Source organism: Canis lupus, chromosome 11, assembly GCF_048164855.1.
Source record: "Canis lupus baileyi chromosome 11, mCanLup2.hap1, whole genome shotgun sequence".
NCBI classification, from domain to species: domain Eukaryota; kingdom Metazoa; phylum Chordata; class Mammalia; order Carnivora; family Canidae; genus Canis; species Canis lupus.
In genome coordinates, this window is record NC_132848.1 from 34,608,343 (window position 1) to 34,626,594 (window position 18,252).

Below are 18,252 nucleotides of genomic sequence, written 5' to 3' on the forward strand. Positions count from 1 at the left end.
TTAGGGCTCACCTGAGACCAACTAAATCTATGAGTTTTATTTTCCTGGTGATTGATACACAATGAGGTTAAGAACCACAGGGTTAGGGTGCCCACTTCAGAGACTCATTGTTTGCTACTATTCTTTTTTTTTTTCTGATCTCATAATAAATGGGAAAAAGTACTAAATGGGGTCATCATAGTCCCTAAAAGTCAAGGACAAACGGGCCCCAGACAAGGTTTCAGAGAACTACAGTGTTTTTAAGATGTATCCAGATGCCACAATGAAAATGTAATTCCACCCATTTATTATTTGCTTAGGTTGTAACAACAGAATGTTTTCACTGGTTTCCTTTCTGCCACCTTCTAAATTAGAAAAACAACGAGTCTTATAAATAAATTAGTGAAGGTACTTATTATAGGCACATACTACTTCCCAAGCAGACAAGGGAAATCAGGTCTTAGAAGAAAGTACAAGGGAAGACAGATATATTAACTATGTAAAACATGTTTGATTTGCCTCTTGAGAGAAGGCTTTTATTCTCAAGTTCAATGGAGGGGTGACTTAAGAAATCAGATCCATCATTTTCAGGGGAAAAATGTGCTAGGAGGATATACTAGTAAGCACTGTAGTATCCACAATATAAAGTCAGGACATGAATTCCTAAATCAGGGCACATTGGATTCTCTTCTTGGTTCTTTAAAGGCTTAATAGAAATGATGTCCATTTTCCACAAGCTGACCTCAAGTCTCCTGCTGCTAAAATGATTTGATGGCTTGCTCTGAAATTAGCTACTAAAGTCACAAAATCCTTTGCTCACTAAGCATAAAAGCAGTGGCCAGAAATTCATTCTTACAGAGTGAGAATTTACCATCCTTTACTCATGCAGTACCTCCAGTCCCCAGAAGAATGTACACTATATCACATAAAACACAAGTTGAGGCATCAAACTGTGCCCCTCTCTTATGGGAAAAATGCCAATGTACTTGGGGTCAGGAGGCAGACATGGACACTGTCCGCCCTCTTGCTCCCCACTTCAAAACAGACTCCTGTGGTTTCCCTACCCAGAGAGGAAGAGAAAACAAATAGTCACTGTAACAACAAAGTGAGATTTCATAAAATAGATTATTTTCATTTAAAAAATCACTTGCCACCTTTATAACCTCAAATAGTATAGTTTAAGACTTAACATTCTAGGTTTCAGGATCTTAACACTGAAATTCTGGGGTTAGTTTTTATCTTGTTCTAAGACTCTGAGTCTTGGGGATCCCTGAGTGGCTCAGCAGTTTGGCGCCTGCCTTTGGCCCAGGGCATGATCCTGGAGTCCCGGGATCCGGTCCCGCATCAGGCTCCTGGCATGGAGCCTGCTTCTCCCTCTGCCTGTGTCTCTGCCTCTCTCTCTCTCTCTCTCTCTCATAAATAAATAAATAAATAAATAACCTTAAAAAAAAAAAGACTCTGAGTCTTAAGATGCTATAAGTACACTAACTGTGGTAGATATGTATTGGGTAATTTTATGGTATGATTTTGTTCTACCTTGTCTGTTCCCCTCCCCCATCTTTCCAGTACTCCGATTCTTTGTTTTTTTTTTTTTTTTTTTTTTTTTTTTTTTAAGATTTTATATACTTTTATTTGATAGAGAGTACAAGCAGGGGGAGTGGCAGGCAGAGGGAGAAGAAGGACTCTGTTGAGCAGGGAGCCTGATGTGGCCTTGATCCCAGGATTTTGGACCTGAGCTGAAGGCGAATGCTCAACCATTGAGCCACTCAGGCTTCCCCCAGTACTCCAATTCTATGATTATATATGTCTTTCAATTAGGTGACAAGAATTATTTAAACTCCCTTGTAGTATATTATCGAGCATTTTGTATCACATAAAGTCATTATATGAACTGACCAGTTATGGGCCTGGTGATAAAGGGATTAAGACATAAAAAGGTAAGAGCATATGAATATATATGTAAAAGCTGAAATATATTTCAAGACTTTTGCTTTTGATTTGTTGCTACATCTGGCTAACATCAATAGTACTAGGTCATTTAACAAAAAAGCCACTAAAATTTCTCTGAGCTATATGAAAGTTATCTTTAATCTCTAAAAAGTGGGGGATTAAATTTTACTCAAAGTATTCTGGTTAAAAAAGGGGCTTTAAGGACAAATCCTTACAGGGGCTAAGCAGGTAAGATGAATGAAAAGGATCTGCCGTTAAACCAGAGGAGCTAATGCCTGGTATGATGGGGACCACCACCATGCAACTCCATCAGCCAGTTGCTGTGTGAAAATGCAGGCTTAATGTTGTTATCAGAACTTATTCAAAAGAAGTCAGAAATCCAAATTTCCATCTGAAATATCTGAATTCTAAATGTTGGCAAGGAATTAAGAAGCACTATGTGAAACAGAAAATAAAAACACAAAATTAAATAACCAGTGAATGCAACATCAAGGAGGCAAGCAGAACCTAACTTTGGGCTAAATCGAGCCTATCCACAGAGAATTTGCAACCTCTAGAAAAGGGATCAGGGTTTTCAGGAAAAGGCATTTGCAAGCCCAGAGCAGGAAAGGAGGGGGAGATTGGGTAGGAAGGAGAAATTATATGCAAATAAGGCTAGACATGTCTTTCCAGGAAAAACTCCCCAGAATACTTGCCCCCCCCAACAAAATAATAAAAAGAACAGAGTGGAAATTTACTATATCCTTCAGTAAATAGTAAAAATAAAGTTTGTTTTTTTGTTTGTTTTTTTTTTTTTGTATAGCCTCAATATATGGTGACAATTACAATGGGACTTAAAGCAACAAAACAAATCTTGACAAAGAAAAAAAGTCTCTCGTTTCATGCTGGAAAAATTATACAGCTGCTACCACAGCTACTTCTGAGAGAAATATAGTCAAGAAGGAAACACCCCTCAGTTGCTTAGTACAATGATTTTAAGCTTCTGGATGTGATTTTGAAGTAGTGTAGGGTACGAAGAGTATAAGGAAGTATCTTAGAGTTCTACCCACTTTGGCCAGCCCTTCCTTCTGCCCTCCATTTAGCAGCCCTTTAACGACCCCCAGGCTCCTATATATCCAGCTTGAACGCCACTGGTCTAAAATGAGCCAAATGTCATTAGGAACACATCTTTGAATTGACGTTTGGAATGATGTACAAACCACATTAGTCAGTTTCTTATGCCACCTGTAGAGTCAAGGGGTCTCTATGTTCCGAGACATAAAAGAAACAGGTATAAAATTAAGAATTTAGAAATTTTTCTCTTCGATACAGGACCAAAGTTTATCTGAAAACTTATAACAAACATGGCTAGACATATACCAAAAACCTGTGTGGCATGTAACTTGATTCTATGAGTATATTTCTGCTAATTGCAGAAAGCCATTTCCAGTCCATTAAATACACTTACTTTGACACAAAAAAAGATTGTTGTGAAATTAATGATGTTCCATAGCCTGAGTGTAAGCTCCACACAATTCTTGGTTTCAGATTCCATTAAAGGATTATAGGTTACCTTGGTGCAACAATCAGAATCCACTTATATTTTTGACAACAGGACTAAGGGCCAATTGGATAAAGGGTAATTTCTCTGCTTCTGCCAATACTAGCAACTGTTGTGAATAAATGCATCATAAGGAAAGCACACTGTGTTCTTGGGAATACTGATTGGTGAAGGGTAATCAGAGTGTAGGGGAGAGAGCAATCTTTTTAGAGGCTGACTTTATAAGCTTGACTAGATTGGTAATAAGTTTTCATAATTTTTAGGTTCTTTGAGCACAGTAGATCACTTTCCAGAGTATAGAGGGTTCTCTTACTTGCACAGTACTTTGTTTCACAAGGATCATTTGAATAAGTATTTTATTTGTTTTTAGGTAGGCTCCACGCCCAACATGGGGCTTGAACTCACAACCCTGAAATCAAGAGTCACATGCTCTACCAACTTAACCAGCCAGGTGCCCCATGAATAAATATTTTAAATGAACAAAATTCGCACCACAGTGTTTTACCTACAAGAGGGAAGATATAAGAAAAAAGCAGATGCAAATCTATCTGAAGGGGAAAGATGTAATGCTAGGTGAGAAACACCTATTTATATTTGTAAACAAGCAATGTTTAAGAAACACAAGATTTAAATAAAAAAAAAAGAAAGAAACACAAGATTTCACAATGGTGACTATTCTGATCACACTAACGCACCATTCCTATGAATAGTATCGGCCAGGTCCAAAAGTTGAAGAAGATTCCAACTAGGGAGGTAATAAGGCCTAAGTATAGAATCTTCCTAGCCAAGACAATAACAATACCAAACATCATGATGGTCCTTGATTTAAAGAAGAGGTGTTCCCCTGAAATCTAAAATCATTTTCATAATCTAACACATCTCTATTTCCCATTCTATTAGGAGAGACCCAGAGTTCTTGTATTTTCTCCAAGCATTCTGGTGCTTGTGAGACATGTGATCATCACCATTACAGAAGTCATCTACCAAACAAAATCAGCAATATACTCTGTGATATAATGACATCAACCATCTGTGAGCATTTAAAAGTTTTTTTTAATCTTAGTTGACTTGTCCACATAATTTGGGACACAATGAATGCCTAACATAATTTCTACTTTCATTTAAAAATATGAAAGTGTACCTCAAGTAGTAAACTTTAATGTCTCAAATGGAGAGAGATAAATATTAAAATGGAGAGAGATTAAATATGAAAGCACAGTTTATGGAATAGAAAAATCAAGAGCTAGCAGGACTAATTTAGAATGATGACTTCTATAATTAGGGAAAGATTAAAGTATGATTCCTCTATCTAAGCTTCAATTACACAATGGAGATGCCTGATTTATAACATCTAAATGGTGGCAGTCTTAAGAATGTACTGCTTAGAGTCACTGCTAGCTTCCCCAAAAGTCTTTTTTTCTAGGTCACACTCTATAAGATCCTCCTGAGGCTGAAAGCACTGGAGATACTAATAATGCTACCTACCCAGGCCTGATTTGCCAAGGAATACACGTCATATAAGTCTTGTCTAATGAGGGAATGATCTTTACTTTTACCTTCTGATAACATAGTACTTTCATGTTAACAGGGCACAATCTATCCCTTAAAAAAAGCACCTAACTTTGCAGATAATGATTTTCTATCCTTTATCAACTACCACATGATCCTCATTACATTCTAGAAACTGTCAGTAGAAAACCTAGAACGTCAACATCATTGATAATGCCAAAAAGGAAGGGCATACCCTTTTAATATTCAATAATAGAAACCAGAAAATTGAGCTCAAATAACTTCTAATAAGTGGAATTAAGAAATTTACCTGGGATGTGGGTTAAGAAAGGGATGAACAGGATGGGGAAGAAACAGAAGGAAGTAGAGGTGGTCTGTTCTGGGATAAAAGAAGAATTAGTGTCTTTGATTTCTAAGCACTGATTCAGGGAAGACTTGACAGATTCTCTGGTTTGTCTACTCAGTGCAATAATACATCTATTAAAAGACAATTACCCAAATTTTTTATTAAAATTTGCTGCAGCGCTATCCTTTCCTTTTGCTAGTAATGTACCATTTTATTGACTCATAATGGCTTTTGTGCAAGAAGGAAGATCAGAATTCATGGAACTGAACCTATGTTTAGATTTCTGAGAAAGACTGAAGCATCAAATAATCAACTTATATACTTCGTTTTGATTATACCTTACTCAACCTTATGGAAAAGAAAGCAAAAACTAGGCAATAATACCTTTTAAGTATATGACGGTAGGTGTCTAAAAATACCATATCTCCAAATACTTAGGAGAGGGTAATGAGCATGCAGCAGAACATTTCTTACAATATAATCCTTCCTCAATTACTTGAAGTCACTCTGTAAGCCACTAGCTATTAAATCACATCTAAAAACACTATTAAATGGAAAGCTTCCAAATCCACAAAAGAAAAGAAACACTTGGAAAATGAGAGACGACGGAAGTGAAAGGCAACTAACCAAATCAAAGGCACAGACATAGTTAGGTGAAAAGAAACTTGATACTATACTTTGGTTTTGCATTTTTGTATTCTTCAGTGTCTGTGTCCTCGTCCTCTGAGTACCAATTATCTCCTCTTCCTCCAGCCAAAAGGCCCCTGGCCGCCAACAGTCCTGCAGCATTCCCATAGCCAGTGTATTTCAGCAGGCTATCCACTGCAAAAACAGAAGAGGTTTTTAGACAGGAATCCGTCAGTGCTCACTGTCATTACCGACTATTCACCAGCACAGGGAAGCTGGAGATACGTATCTCAGCACTAAACCTTAAAATTGAGAGATTTTCAAAGTGTGGTAGTGGTTATACTGACTACCTACAAATTCTCTGACATGCTCTGAATGCCAAAAGCCTTTTTTAAGGTATCAGAAATTCAAGTGGAGCTGTTTAGAATATACTTTGTGGCAAAAGTGGAGCCTCTGTGACCACAGGGTCATCGGTAAGGGTGGTGTTTTAAATTTCTGGTCACAAATCTTATTATTTATCCAGTTTTAGAAAACGATGACTAGAAACTAGAATTAATGAAAGCCAGATTAGAATTTTACCAACACAGTCATTATCTAAAATCTTTCGCGTACTCTTTATAGGGAATGGTGGGTAAAGAGTAAAAGAAATCACAAAACTTAAGGATGTTTGCAAAAAGGATAGCTAAGTTACTATTTTTTCAAAAAGTCAGTGACAATACATAAGGACATGATATGCCCTGAGAAGACAGGCCCAGGGGCTAGACTGGCTGGATTTTAGTATATGTGCTGCTGAAGCGAGCACTGGCTGGATTTTAAAAATGGCTCTACCATTTACTAGCTGGTTGACTTAGTGGGAAGTTATCCTATATCCGTGTACCCTACTTTTTCTAATCTGGAGAACTGGAATAATAATCTACTTCACAGGTTAATACATGCAAAGTGCTTAGAAAAGTATCTGGCACAAAGTCAATACTCTTTCTTTTCCCCTGGTAATATCAGGTACAATGAGCATGTTAGGCTTCTCTTAGTGAACCACAGCAGCAACGGCTCAATGAACCACTGGGTGCAGGTCAGTATTACCTTGTCATCAGTGCAAGGTGATAACTTTAACTCTAAGATAAACAGACACATAAAACTTTTGCAGGGAACCTTGAACCACAGTTCAAGGATTTTTTTTTTTTTTTTTTGGTAATTTATAAGAACCTTTAACAAAGATACTAAACAATCATTAGCAGCTTTATTTAGCAGGCCTTTTTTTTTTAAAAAAAAAAAAAAGATTTTTATTTATTTATTCATGAGAGAGACACAGAAAGAGGCAGACATAGGCAGAGGGAGAAGAGGCTCCCTGTGGGGAGCCCAATGCAGGCCTCGATCCTAGGACCCTGGTATCATGACCTGAATAGAAGGCAGACGCTCAACCACTGAGCCACCCAGGTGTCCCTTAATAGTACTTTCTTTACTTCACGTATAATTTTATTTTATTTTTTAAAAGATTTTATTTATTTACTCATGATAGACATAGAGAAAGAGAGAGAGAGGCAGAGACACAGGCAGAGGGAGAAGCAGGCTTCACGCCGGGACTGAATCCCGGGACTCCAGGACCACACCCTGGGCCAAAGGCAGGCGCTAAACCGCCGAGCCACCCAGGGATCCCCATTCACATATAATTTTAAAATGAACACTAAAATATTCACTCTAGGGGCACGTGGGTGGCTCAGTCAGTTAAGTGGCTGGCTCTTGGTTTCAGCTCAGGTCATGATCTCAGGTCCTGGGAGCAAGCCCCATGTCAGGCTCAGCTCCGAGCTTAGTGAGGGAGTTGGCTCCAGCATAATCTCTCTGTGTCCCTCCACCCCCTGCTCTTTCTCTCTCTCTCTCTCTCTCTGAAATAAATATATCTTTTAAGAAAAATTCAAATTAAAGATAAAAATTTTATTTAAGGTTTTCAATAAAGTGTAATACTAAAGACAACTATAGGAAACAAACCCAACACTATCTTTTTCACATACAAAGCTTTAGTAAAACCTACATCTGAAATACTATTGTAATTCAGATTACTTACCTCAAAAAAGACAAAATAAAGCTGGAGAAGATTCAGAGAAGAGGAATTAAAATGACTTTGGGATCTGAAAGGGGCAGTGGATAGGAAGTATGTAGGTAAGGAAAGGACTATATGTGATCAGAGTATGAAATCATTAAAGACATGGATGGATAGGATGAATAGTACAGGATGGGCTCATTAAATTTTTAAATGTTTTAACTAGAGGATGCCTTCCTTCACACTGAAAATAGGTACTTTGGGGACAAATAAAAGAAAGTCCTACAACATCATAGGATTTATTAAACTGGTGACATCTGTGCAAAAGGAACCATGGATTAATAATATAAGTAGAAAAAAATATAAGTAGATTAAAGTTTACACTATTCTCTTTCAACCATTTTTTGTCTTAAAACCTATTGGTAATTGTTGTCTCTTTGATAATAATTCTCAATAAGTTCTAAATAGAATCATATTAGAATTTATTGTGGTGTTTTAATTTGAAAGCCCTCTGAATAAATCTGAACATGTTCCCTCTTGCTATCAGTGCCTCTGCGAGACTGGGATGGTTTAGATAAGTTAATTAATTCTTAATAGATTATTAGGGAAGTGAATATTCAGTGCATACAGATATTCTTAATATTCATGGAGGTCAGACATGACTTTAATGACACGGTCAGACTCAAGGTCAATGAGGTGAAGGATCATAAATCTGAACCCACATGGCCCTAATACTCTCACTGGAAGCGTTTTTGACAAGGCTTATTTTTTAACAAAGAGGTTTAGTAGTTCCAGGAAAAAAAAATCACTAAAATTGTAAAAGTCTAAGTTGAGATATGAATATACTTAAAAAAATAACAATAGAAAAGACATAAAATATAGATAACCACCTACAATGACTAAACATTAAAACAGTTTAAGAATGCAGAATTTATGAAAGGCCAAAATAGGTTAAAAAGAAGTAAACAGAACATTAATCTGCTTTCTTAAGCAGAAAATCCTCCTGGAAGCTAGTTGGTAGTAAAAAACACCTAGCACTTTTATGAAAATGCTGCTTACTGTTCATTCATGGCAACAAATGCGTCAACTCTGACAGTTTGGGTTACAAAGGGTACTTAAGACACACCTTGCCTTCAAAACAGATAAGGCTATAGTCAATAGTTTTAAAATCAAATGAACTTTTGTTACTAGGATAAAATACTTTAAAAATGAGGGTTGGGGAAGGGAGACAAATGGACTATAAAATCTTCATAGTGAGAAATATTTTCTTTGTGAAGTTCTGATTGACATTATTTGGTGGAATGTTTCGAGCTATTTTCAAATACATTGTATAATAGCCTATTCAGTACTGGGAAGGTAGTAAAAGGAAAAAGTGAGCTGCTAAGGGCAAGGAAAGATTTTCTGTGTGGCCCTTAAAATAAAAAGGAACAATATAAAAATATTTTTTTTGTCCTAGTAATCAATGACATCATCAGGTAAAACTGCAGCAGAAATGAGACAAATCAGCATTCAGTCAGAAAGTTGTAAAAAATATTTCACCATTATTTTATCAAGATGTTAGAAGGCACTATAAACAGAGGAAAACTGACAGTAGCACCCTGCAGTTAGACCTGCACTGGTGGTAATGACATCATTGCTTATACAAATGTGGGCTTTATCACACTCTATCATGAAATCAAAAAGTCCTGCTCTTTCTGAGGAGGAAGAATGGCAGAGCCAGATTCTACCCAGAGACCATTCTCCCCTTCTCTGTTATGTAGAGAAGGTTTTATAATCCTTTTCCTTCCAAATGCTGCAACTTCTAGAAATTTTACACTAGTAGCTTCCTCTAACTATTTTCCCTATTTCCAACCTCATATCCCTCTATTCTTGTTCCATACAATTGCCTCATAGATATTTGTAAAGCAGAAATATGGTGTTATCACTTTCCTGGATAAAACCTCTAAGATCAGCCATAAAGGCTAAGCGTTCTTCATTTTCTGGCCCCTGCCTTCTTTTCCAAACTTGTCTCCTATTATTCCTGCACATCGTGCATTCCTCACATCTTGAACTAGTCTCTTTCATAAACATACCAAGGCTGTTTCCCATTTCTCTGCAAAGATTTTCTCTGTCTCCACACTATCCTATCATTCCCTCTTTCAGGCTGTCACAATACCTGGCACATGCCTCTCTCTTAGTGTACTGAAATTATTTCTTTATATGGAGAGATCCACAGGACCATATTCAATACACTGCATTCAGACAGCAGAAATGTTTACTCTTATAACTATCTGTAAGGTACTATGTTAAAACTGGGGATCCAGAGATGAAGAAAACATGATCTCTGACCTAAAGAAACTCAATGTCTAGAATGTAAGTTCAACAAATTAAGAGAACATAGCAAATATCAAAAGTACTAAAAACAGAAGAAAGTAAAAATGGTAAAAGAAGAGAGAATGATTAACTCTGCCTCCATGATCAGACAAGTCTTCACAGAGATGATACTTAAACTGATCTTCTAGGATAAATAAAGCTCACTATACTAGCAAAGACATTCCATGCAAAGGAACGGTATCTGCCAAGTCATGATGATAATGCCAAGAAACAGTACAGTATAATCAGGAAAGAATAAAAAATTTAGCACGACTAAGCAGAAAGTATAAGATAAGAGCAAACTGAATTTAGAATATATGTTAGGCCATGGAGGCATCTAATAAAATTTGGATTTTACTCGGTGTCAGCTAGATGTATGTATGTATGTATGTATGTATGTATGTATTTATCTAGATGCTTTTAAATTAGAAAGTTTTACAAGGTAGTAATGACAAGATTATATTTTAGAAGAATCATTCTGTTAGCCATGTGGAACACAGATTGAAGAAAACTTGACCAGAAACAGAGGGATATGACAATTTCAATAGTTTAAGAGACATACAGATTGGGAATCCCCAGCAAACAGGCTGAATGTCAAGGGAGAGGATGAGATCATTCAGGAAGCAATGTTAAGTGAGAACATGGATCAGAAGAGAACTCTAGGGAACACTGGCAATTAAGTGCAGGCCAAGACAATTGTCAAGACTGAAAAGAAAGGTCAGAGGAAATCTAGGAGTGTATGGGAGCACAGAAGCAGAGAGTGGTCAATAATAAGATAAAGGCTAAAAAATATCCACTGCTTTTGAACTTAAGTTATCTTATGAGTTTGTTGAGAACACTTCCAATGGAATCTGGGAGGTAGGGAATGGCAATGGGAAGCCTACCTTGCAGAAAGTTGAAGCCTGAGTGGATAGTAAGGATACTAAGAGGAAAAACAGATTAGTCTTTCAAGATGCTAAGATGTGAAGGACAGTGACATGGAGATGTGTATAGGTTGAGTACAACACCTAGAGACAATTAAAAAAGGAATAGAGGGTAACTACTTTCCAAGACAAAAAGATCAGCAGGAAAGGGAGATTCAGCTTCAAGCTAAACAGATTTCTTCCTCAGAGACTGAAATAAAGGAGATCAAAGTAAGCTTGTAGTTGTGGCACTATGTGCTGAGGGTGTCCCAGCCTTATTTCTCTGTGTAATGCAGCCCCTACCACAGTGCCTAGCACACACTGGGAATTAATGAATGTGTTAACAGGGGGAGGGTTGTATTATAAATTATTTTCTTTTAATATATGATATAAGGCCTCTCTTTAGTCCCCTGGATAAAGTACACAATTTGCAGAGCAGGTAATACAAGTTTAGATTTGGCTTAACAGAAGTTGGTAGGAAGGAGCACAAGTTAACCTATGGGCCACTGTCCACTGGGGACACAGTTTTAGCCTGGTACCGATGGGTATTTAAGACACTGGGATGACTCTTTCTGTGGCAAGCCTGCCCTTTGTGTCTCTCCCATTTCAATTTTCATTCTTAATTTAGTCTCTGTGTTCCTAACCCAATTTGACTGCTGCTTGCTGTTTCCACTTAGTGGTGTGACTTTTAAGCCTTAATTGTTGTACGTTCACCTTCAAACTTAGCTTTGAATGTCCTTAAGAAGAATGTTAAACACTGATGAATTATTTGAAATTTATCTCACTTTAATATAGTATGCCTCCATTCCCAACCCAAACTCCAAAATCTGATGACTTACAAGTTGAATGCAGACTACAAACTTTTTTTTTGGCTAGATGCTTTTAAATTAGAATTAGTTGACAGCACTTAAAAACTGGGAGATTTTATGTAAAAATCCAGAGTCCTGGTTTCTCTTGAAAAATCTGGAAGATGTGGTAACGTTAGCCATATGTTCCTTCATGGTAACAATGAGATGGAGCTAAGTAGCAGCAGTGTCCTCTCTCCAATCCTGCACCATCCCCTTGTTCCCCTATTCCAACCCACCGCCTTCCCAGCAATGAATTGTCAGTTTTCATTTATCATCTTACGTCCAGTTCATGTTTATTACCAGCCTGGCATTTGCAGACATGTGAGTTTGTAACCCTTGGTAAGAAAGTAAGTAACATGAAAGCAGAGATTTTGTTTATCTTTATACCTCTGTACTCCCTGGCTCTAGCTGAAAAGGTTTTTTTTGAACAGGTAAATTTTTATTCCAGAAGAATATATCTACTACATATTAAATCAAATTGGAAGGAAAAGCTGATGGTTATATCTGGAATTGTTAAAAGTCAAATGAAAATGATACACTTTTGCTAATATGGGTTGGCTTTTCAAAGTTAATCCTTTCAAATTAAAAACAACAAATTCATTTATAAATGCATATACCATATCTGCTATCACACTAACACATTAGTAAGGTGATTATATTTAAATCTATAATTTATGTATTTAGATATGTAATTATAGAAGAAATAAAACTTCAGCTTCCTCTTTAAAAATTTTTTAAAAGTAAATAAGAAATGCATGCTCAGTGCAGAAAAATTATAATATACACAGAACTAAAAAAAAAGTCACCAGTCATCCTACTACTCAGAGGTAACAATGCATAAAATGTTATATTGTGGTAAACCTCTTTTGATTGAGATACAGATGTGTGATTTAGATTTACGTATACATACATAATTATACTTTAAAAAACAGCTCATTTCCGATTTTGGAAAAACTGATTCAATTCAGCCAGTATTTACAGACTACCATATGCAAGGCACTATACCAGTCACTTAATTCCAAGATGCTACATCAATCTTTTTTCAAAGTCATGAAGGGACTGAATTGTTTAAAAGAGCAGATGTGAGAAAGTTGAAGATAATTACTATAAGAGGAAATGTGGCAGAATGGAAAGAGGACTCAAATTTGCTTTAGCACTCAGCAACTGTGTGACCTTGAAAAAATTACTGCAAGTGCCAGGTTAACTCATTTATGACACTGGAGGGTTCTTATGAGAATTAGATGAGATTATGGCATAGAATGTTTGGAACATGATACCCCCATACATAATAGTTATGTTTATTATCATTATTATATTGATCAAATAGTGTTATTAATATACCATCTTAACAGGAACTGAAGGTGGCTGGGTCAGTCAGAAATAAAGTTTAAGAAGTCAATGGATACAACTCAACAAGCAAAAACCCCAAATAATTATATTAAAAAATGGGCAAAAAGCCTGTAAAGACATTTTTCCAAAAAAGACATACAAATGGCCAACAGGTATTTTTGTGAAAAGATACTCAACATTACTAATCATTAGGAAAATGCAAATCAAAACTACAATGAAAGATCATCTCATATTTGTTAGGATGGCTTTTACCAAAAAGATAAGAGATGATAAGTATTGGCAAGGATGTGGCAAAAAGGGAACCCTTACACACTACTGGTGGGAATGCAAATTAGTGCAGCTACTATGGAGAACAGTACAGAGGTTATTCAAAAAATTAAAAACAAAAAACAAAAAACAAACAAAAAAACGAACTACCACATGATCCATCACTCACTTTTATATCTGAAGCAAATGAAATTATTATCCCCAAGAGATATATCTACACTCCCAAGTTCACTGCAGCATTATTCACAACAGCTAAGATATGGAAACAAGTGGTGTCCATTGTCAGATGAATGGATAAAGGAGATTATGTGTGTGTGTATTTATTTCAGCTGTGATAAAGAATGAAATCCTATTTGTGACAAGTATGAATCTAGAGAACATTATACTAAGTGAATAAGCCAGAGAAAGACAAATACTGTATGATTTTACTTATATGGAGAATATTAAAAAAAAAAAAAATCAAACTCCTAGAAGCAGAGAGTAGAATGGTAGTTGGGGATAGGGGAAATGAGATGCTGATAAAAGGCTATAAGCCTTCAATTATAAGTTCTGAGGATCCAATATACAGCATGGTGACTACAGTTAATACTATTGTATTGTACACTTGAAATTTGCTAAAAGAGTCTTTTTTTAATAAAAGACTAAGTCTTAAGCATTCTCACCACACACAAAACCCCAAAAAGTAACTATGTGAGGTGGCAGATATTTTAATTAACCCATGTTAATCATTTCACAATGTTCCAATAAAAAAATAAAAAATAAATCACTTCACAATGTAAATATGTACCAAATCATCATGTTGTATAATATACTTTAAATATATACAACTTTACTTGTCAATTATACCTCAATAAAGCTGGGTAATAAAAAAGGATTGAACTAAAGATTTTGAGAGAAGTGAGTTAAGTTTTCTATCTTCAAATTATATCTTACAAAACTGAAATACTTTATAAAAGTGGAATATAAAATCAGCTTAGATGGGAATTTTATACTAGCACATTTATAAAACCAGGAGCTAAAGAAAGAAATAGGTAAAAAAATCTGGATATCTTAAAGTTCTTTGTTTGAGGAACTTGCTTTTGAAGAGCAAATAATCCATATAATTTCAGGAAATATCTGAAACGCCGGGACATCTGCACCCCAATGTTTCTAGCAGCAATGTCCACAATAGCCAAACTGGGGAAGGAGCCTCAGTGTCCATCAAAAGAGGAATGGATAAAGAAGATGTGGTTTATGTATACAATGGAATATTACTCAGCCATTAGAAATGACAAATACCCACCATTTGCTTCAATGTGGATGGAACTGGAGGGTATTATGCTGAGTGAAATAAGTCAATCGGAGAAGGACAAACATTATATGGTCTCATTCATTTGGGGAATATAAATAATAGTGAAAGGGAATAGAGGGGAAGGGAGAAGAAATGGGTACGAAATATCAGAAAGGGAGACAGAACATGGAAGACTCCTAACTCTGGGAAACGAACTAGGGGTGGTGGAAGGGGAGGAGGGCGGGGGGTGGGAATGACTGGATGCAGGCACTGAGGGGGTACTTGATGGGATGAGCACCGGGTGTTATCCTGTATGTTAGCAAATTGAACACCAATAAAAAATAAATTTATTATTAAAAAAATAAAATAAAATTATTAGCTGTTACCTCAGAAGACAATCACTTTATATATACTTACAGAATGGTGTTTATTACATTGTAGTATAGTTATTTTAAAATTTCTCTCTACCTCTATCTTCTTTAAGAGTAAGGGGTATATCAAGCATTTTTTTGTACTTTCCATCTTCTATTTTATACTTCCATAGTATGCTACGTAGCTCACACTGAATTATTATTTATTGATAAAATAGCTTAGTGAAGAAACCAAGACTCCTATAGCTTTAATTCTAAGAGGAATTAAAAAGGAGAATTAACCCAGGCCTTCATCTGGTTATCAAAATAGTAGCACCTTGAGGGACCTGGCTGGTTCAATCAGTAGAGCTTGCAACTCTCGGTCTCAGGATTGTGACTTTGAGCCCCAAACTGAGTGAAGAGATTACTTAAAAAAATAAAATCTTAAAAAAAAAAAAAGTAGCACCTGAATTACTTAAACAGATTTTTCATAATGGCTCTAGGTCCTGACTCATCAAGATTAAGAAGTGTGGGTTAAGGATACAGAAGGCAAAGTTTAATTTGAGTATGTTTACACATCTCAATGAATTCAGAAGCACATAGAAAATGTGTTCAAATTATTTTTAATATCTCCTCAGGCCCTTTAATAGAAGATAGGAGTAAGCTCTGAAAAGAGTGGAATGAGGTGGCCACTACTAACACAAAGATTTCTTAAATTCCCTCTGAAAAAATAAAACAGTAGAGAGCAAAGAGAGTTTAACCTACCTCTCTCTTTGCAAAGGACAAAAAGGAATTCAGCAGCAATTTGCTTGACTCCAAGGTCAACATGTGTCATGAGGCGCACCAGCTTATTTCTCACAGTTGAGCCAACTTCAGGTCGATTTGTCACATCCCTCAATGGTGGTAATACCTAATGGCAGAAATGCAAAAACCATCATCAGTTGTGGGTACTAGAGTAAGTAAGGATGGTACCATGCAACTGGTCAGTCTTATGATGTCTATGAGCTCAGTTTTTTAAGAGTGGAAAAAGCTTTAAAAAAAAAATAGAGGTTTGCTTCCAAATAAAACTAAACAAAGAAACCCCCTCAAATGATTTCATGCTTATAATGAAATTTCATTTGAAGAGAAACATCTCTTCACTGTACCACCATGAAATACTTTAATTCATTTCTGAGTTTTTAATCATCTAAGCATCTGCGGTGCCTTTGCCTGCCTCTATCAAAATCCATTTTAAAGTCAGGTTCAGGGATCCCTGGGTGGCGCAGCGGTTTAGCACCTGCCTTTGGCCCAGGGCGCAATCCTGGAGACCCGGGATCGAGTCCCACATCGGGCTCCCGGTGCATGGGGCCTGCTTCTCCCTCTGCCTGTGTCTCTGCCTCTCTCTCTCTCTCTCTGTGTGACTATCATAAATAAATAAAAAAAAGTCAGGTTCAAGTTTCTCTTTCTTCCACAGGGAGAATAAATACTCTGATTCCTACTGATTTTTCCCTTCCTGTAATTCCTGCAGCATTTAACTAAAATAAATAAATAAATAAATAAATAAATAAATAAATAAATAAATAAATAATCTGAACTTGGGTTTTATTTTATAATAAAAATGGCTATTAATTATTGAATGCTTTCTAGGTAGATGCTATAATAGAGGCTATAGATATATTTTCTATAATCAATCTCCACAATAACTTTGCAAAGGAGGTAGTAACATCACCACCATCCCTATTTTATTGATTGATTTGCAGAGGGCCTAGGAAATGTCCTGGTTTGTCTGTTTGCTCACTCACTCACCTATTCATCCACCCAGACTCTTCCCTCTTCAGGGTCTCCTCCTATCTCAACTGGCTGCTCCACCCTAGCCTCTTTTGTCAATTCTCTTTTTTCTTCTTGTTTTCTAAGTATTGGAACATTCAAGGGTTGAGCTCTTGGGCAACATTCTTCACTATTTTCATTTAATCTACTGGTGATCTCATCCAGTTTTATAGCTTTATATGGTCTCCATATACTGAGAGCTCCCTAAATTATATTTCTATCTTAATTTCTTTACTGACTTCTAGAGTTTTAGGCCTCTCAAATTTAGCATGTCCTAAACAGAACTCTTGATGCTTCCACCACAGCTGTTTCTTCTTAGTTTTCCATCCACTTCATTAAATGGTAAGTCTATTTTTCCAACTGCTTAGTACAAACACCTTAGAAATAGCTTCTTCTCTTTCACATCCCACATCCAATCTACCAGCAAATTATATTGTTTATACCTCTGAAATATATCCATAATCCAGACAAACTTACTACCCCCTCTAATATTAGCAAACCCTCTAATATTATTATTATTATTATTATTATTATTATTTTTAAAATCAGCTTTGCTGGAACTTTTATTTATTTTTTAAAATTGCTTCATTTGTTTGTTACTTATTTATTCATGAGAGACACAGAGAGAAAGAGAGGCAGAGACACAGGCAGAAGCAGGCTCCCTGTAGGGAGCCTGATGTGGGACTCGATCTTGGGTCTCCAGGATCACGCCCTGGGCCAAAGGCGGCGCTAAACGCTGAGCCACCCAGGCTGCCCCAAACCCTCTAATATTAGACGTACCAAGTTACTGGTACGTCTCACCTGAACTGGTTATTATCACAACCTCCTAGTGGCCTCTGCTTCCACCCTGGTCCTTCTGTGATTTATCCTCCACAAAGCAGCTAGGGATCCTCTGAAAGTCAGATCACATCATTCTTGTTCTCAATGTCTTCCAGTTCCTAGGGGTTCTCATTTTACTCATAGTGAAAAACAACGTCCTCACAACATAGGTTTAACATAATCCATCTTCCTGCTATTTTTCTAACTTCATTTCTACTGTACTCCTGGCCTACACTGCTATAGCTGCACAGACCTCCATGGAACTCCTTATATACACCATGGACTTTCCCGTCTCATGGTCT

At 36.5% G+C, this 18,252-nt stretch overlaps 1 protein-coding gene across 7 annotated transcripts in view; it reads right to left on the reverse strand.

Moving 5' to 3' along the window:
* Positions 1–18,252, reverse strand: part of RIC8B (RIC8 guanine nucleotide exchange factor B) — a 99,595-nt gene that overhangs the window by 17,167 nt on the left and 64,176 nt on the right. For all 7 annotated transcript variants that reach the window (XR_012039352.1, XR_012039349.1, XR_012039351.1 and 4 more), the window contains exons 7-8: positions 16,091–16,235; positions 6,002–6,146 (exon numbers count right to left, since the gene is read on the reverse strand). Coding sequence is in view for 3 of the 7 variants with exons in the window: in XM_072844233.1 (XP_072700334.1) it covers positions 6,002–6,146; positions 16,091–16,235 (290 nt within the window). In the remaining 4 variants the exon portion in view is untranslated. The remainder of the gene's footprint in view (positions 1–6,001; positions 6,147–16,090; positions 16,236–18,252) is intronic.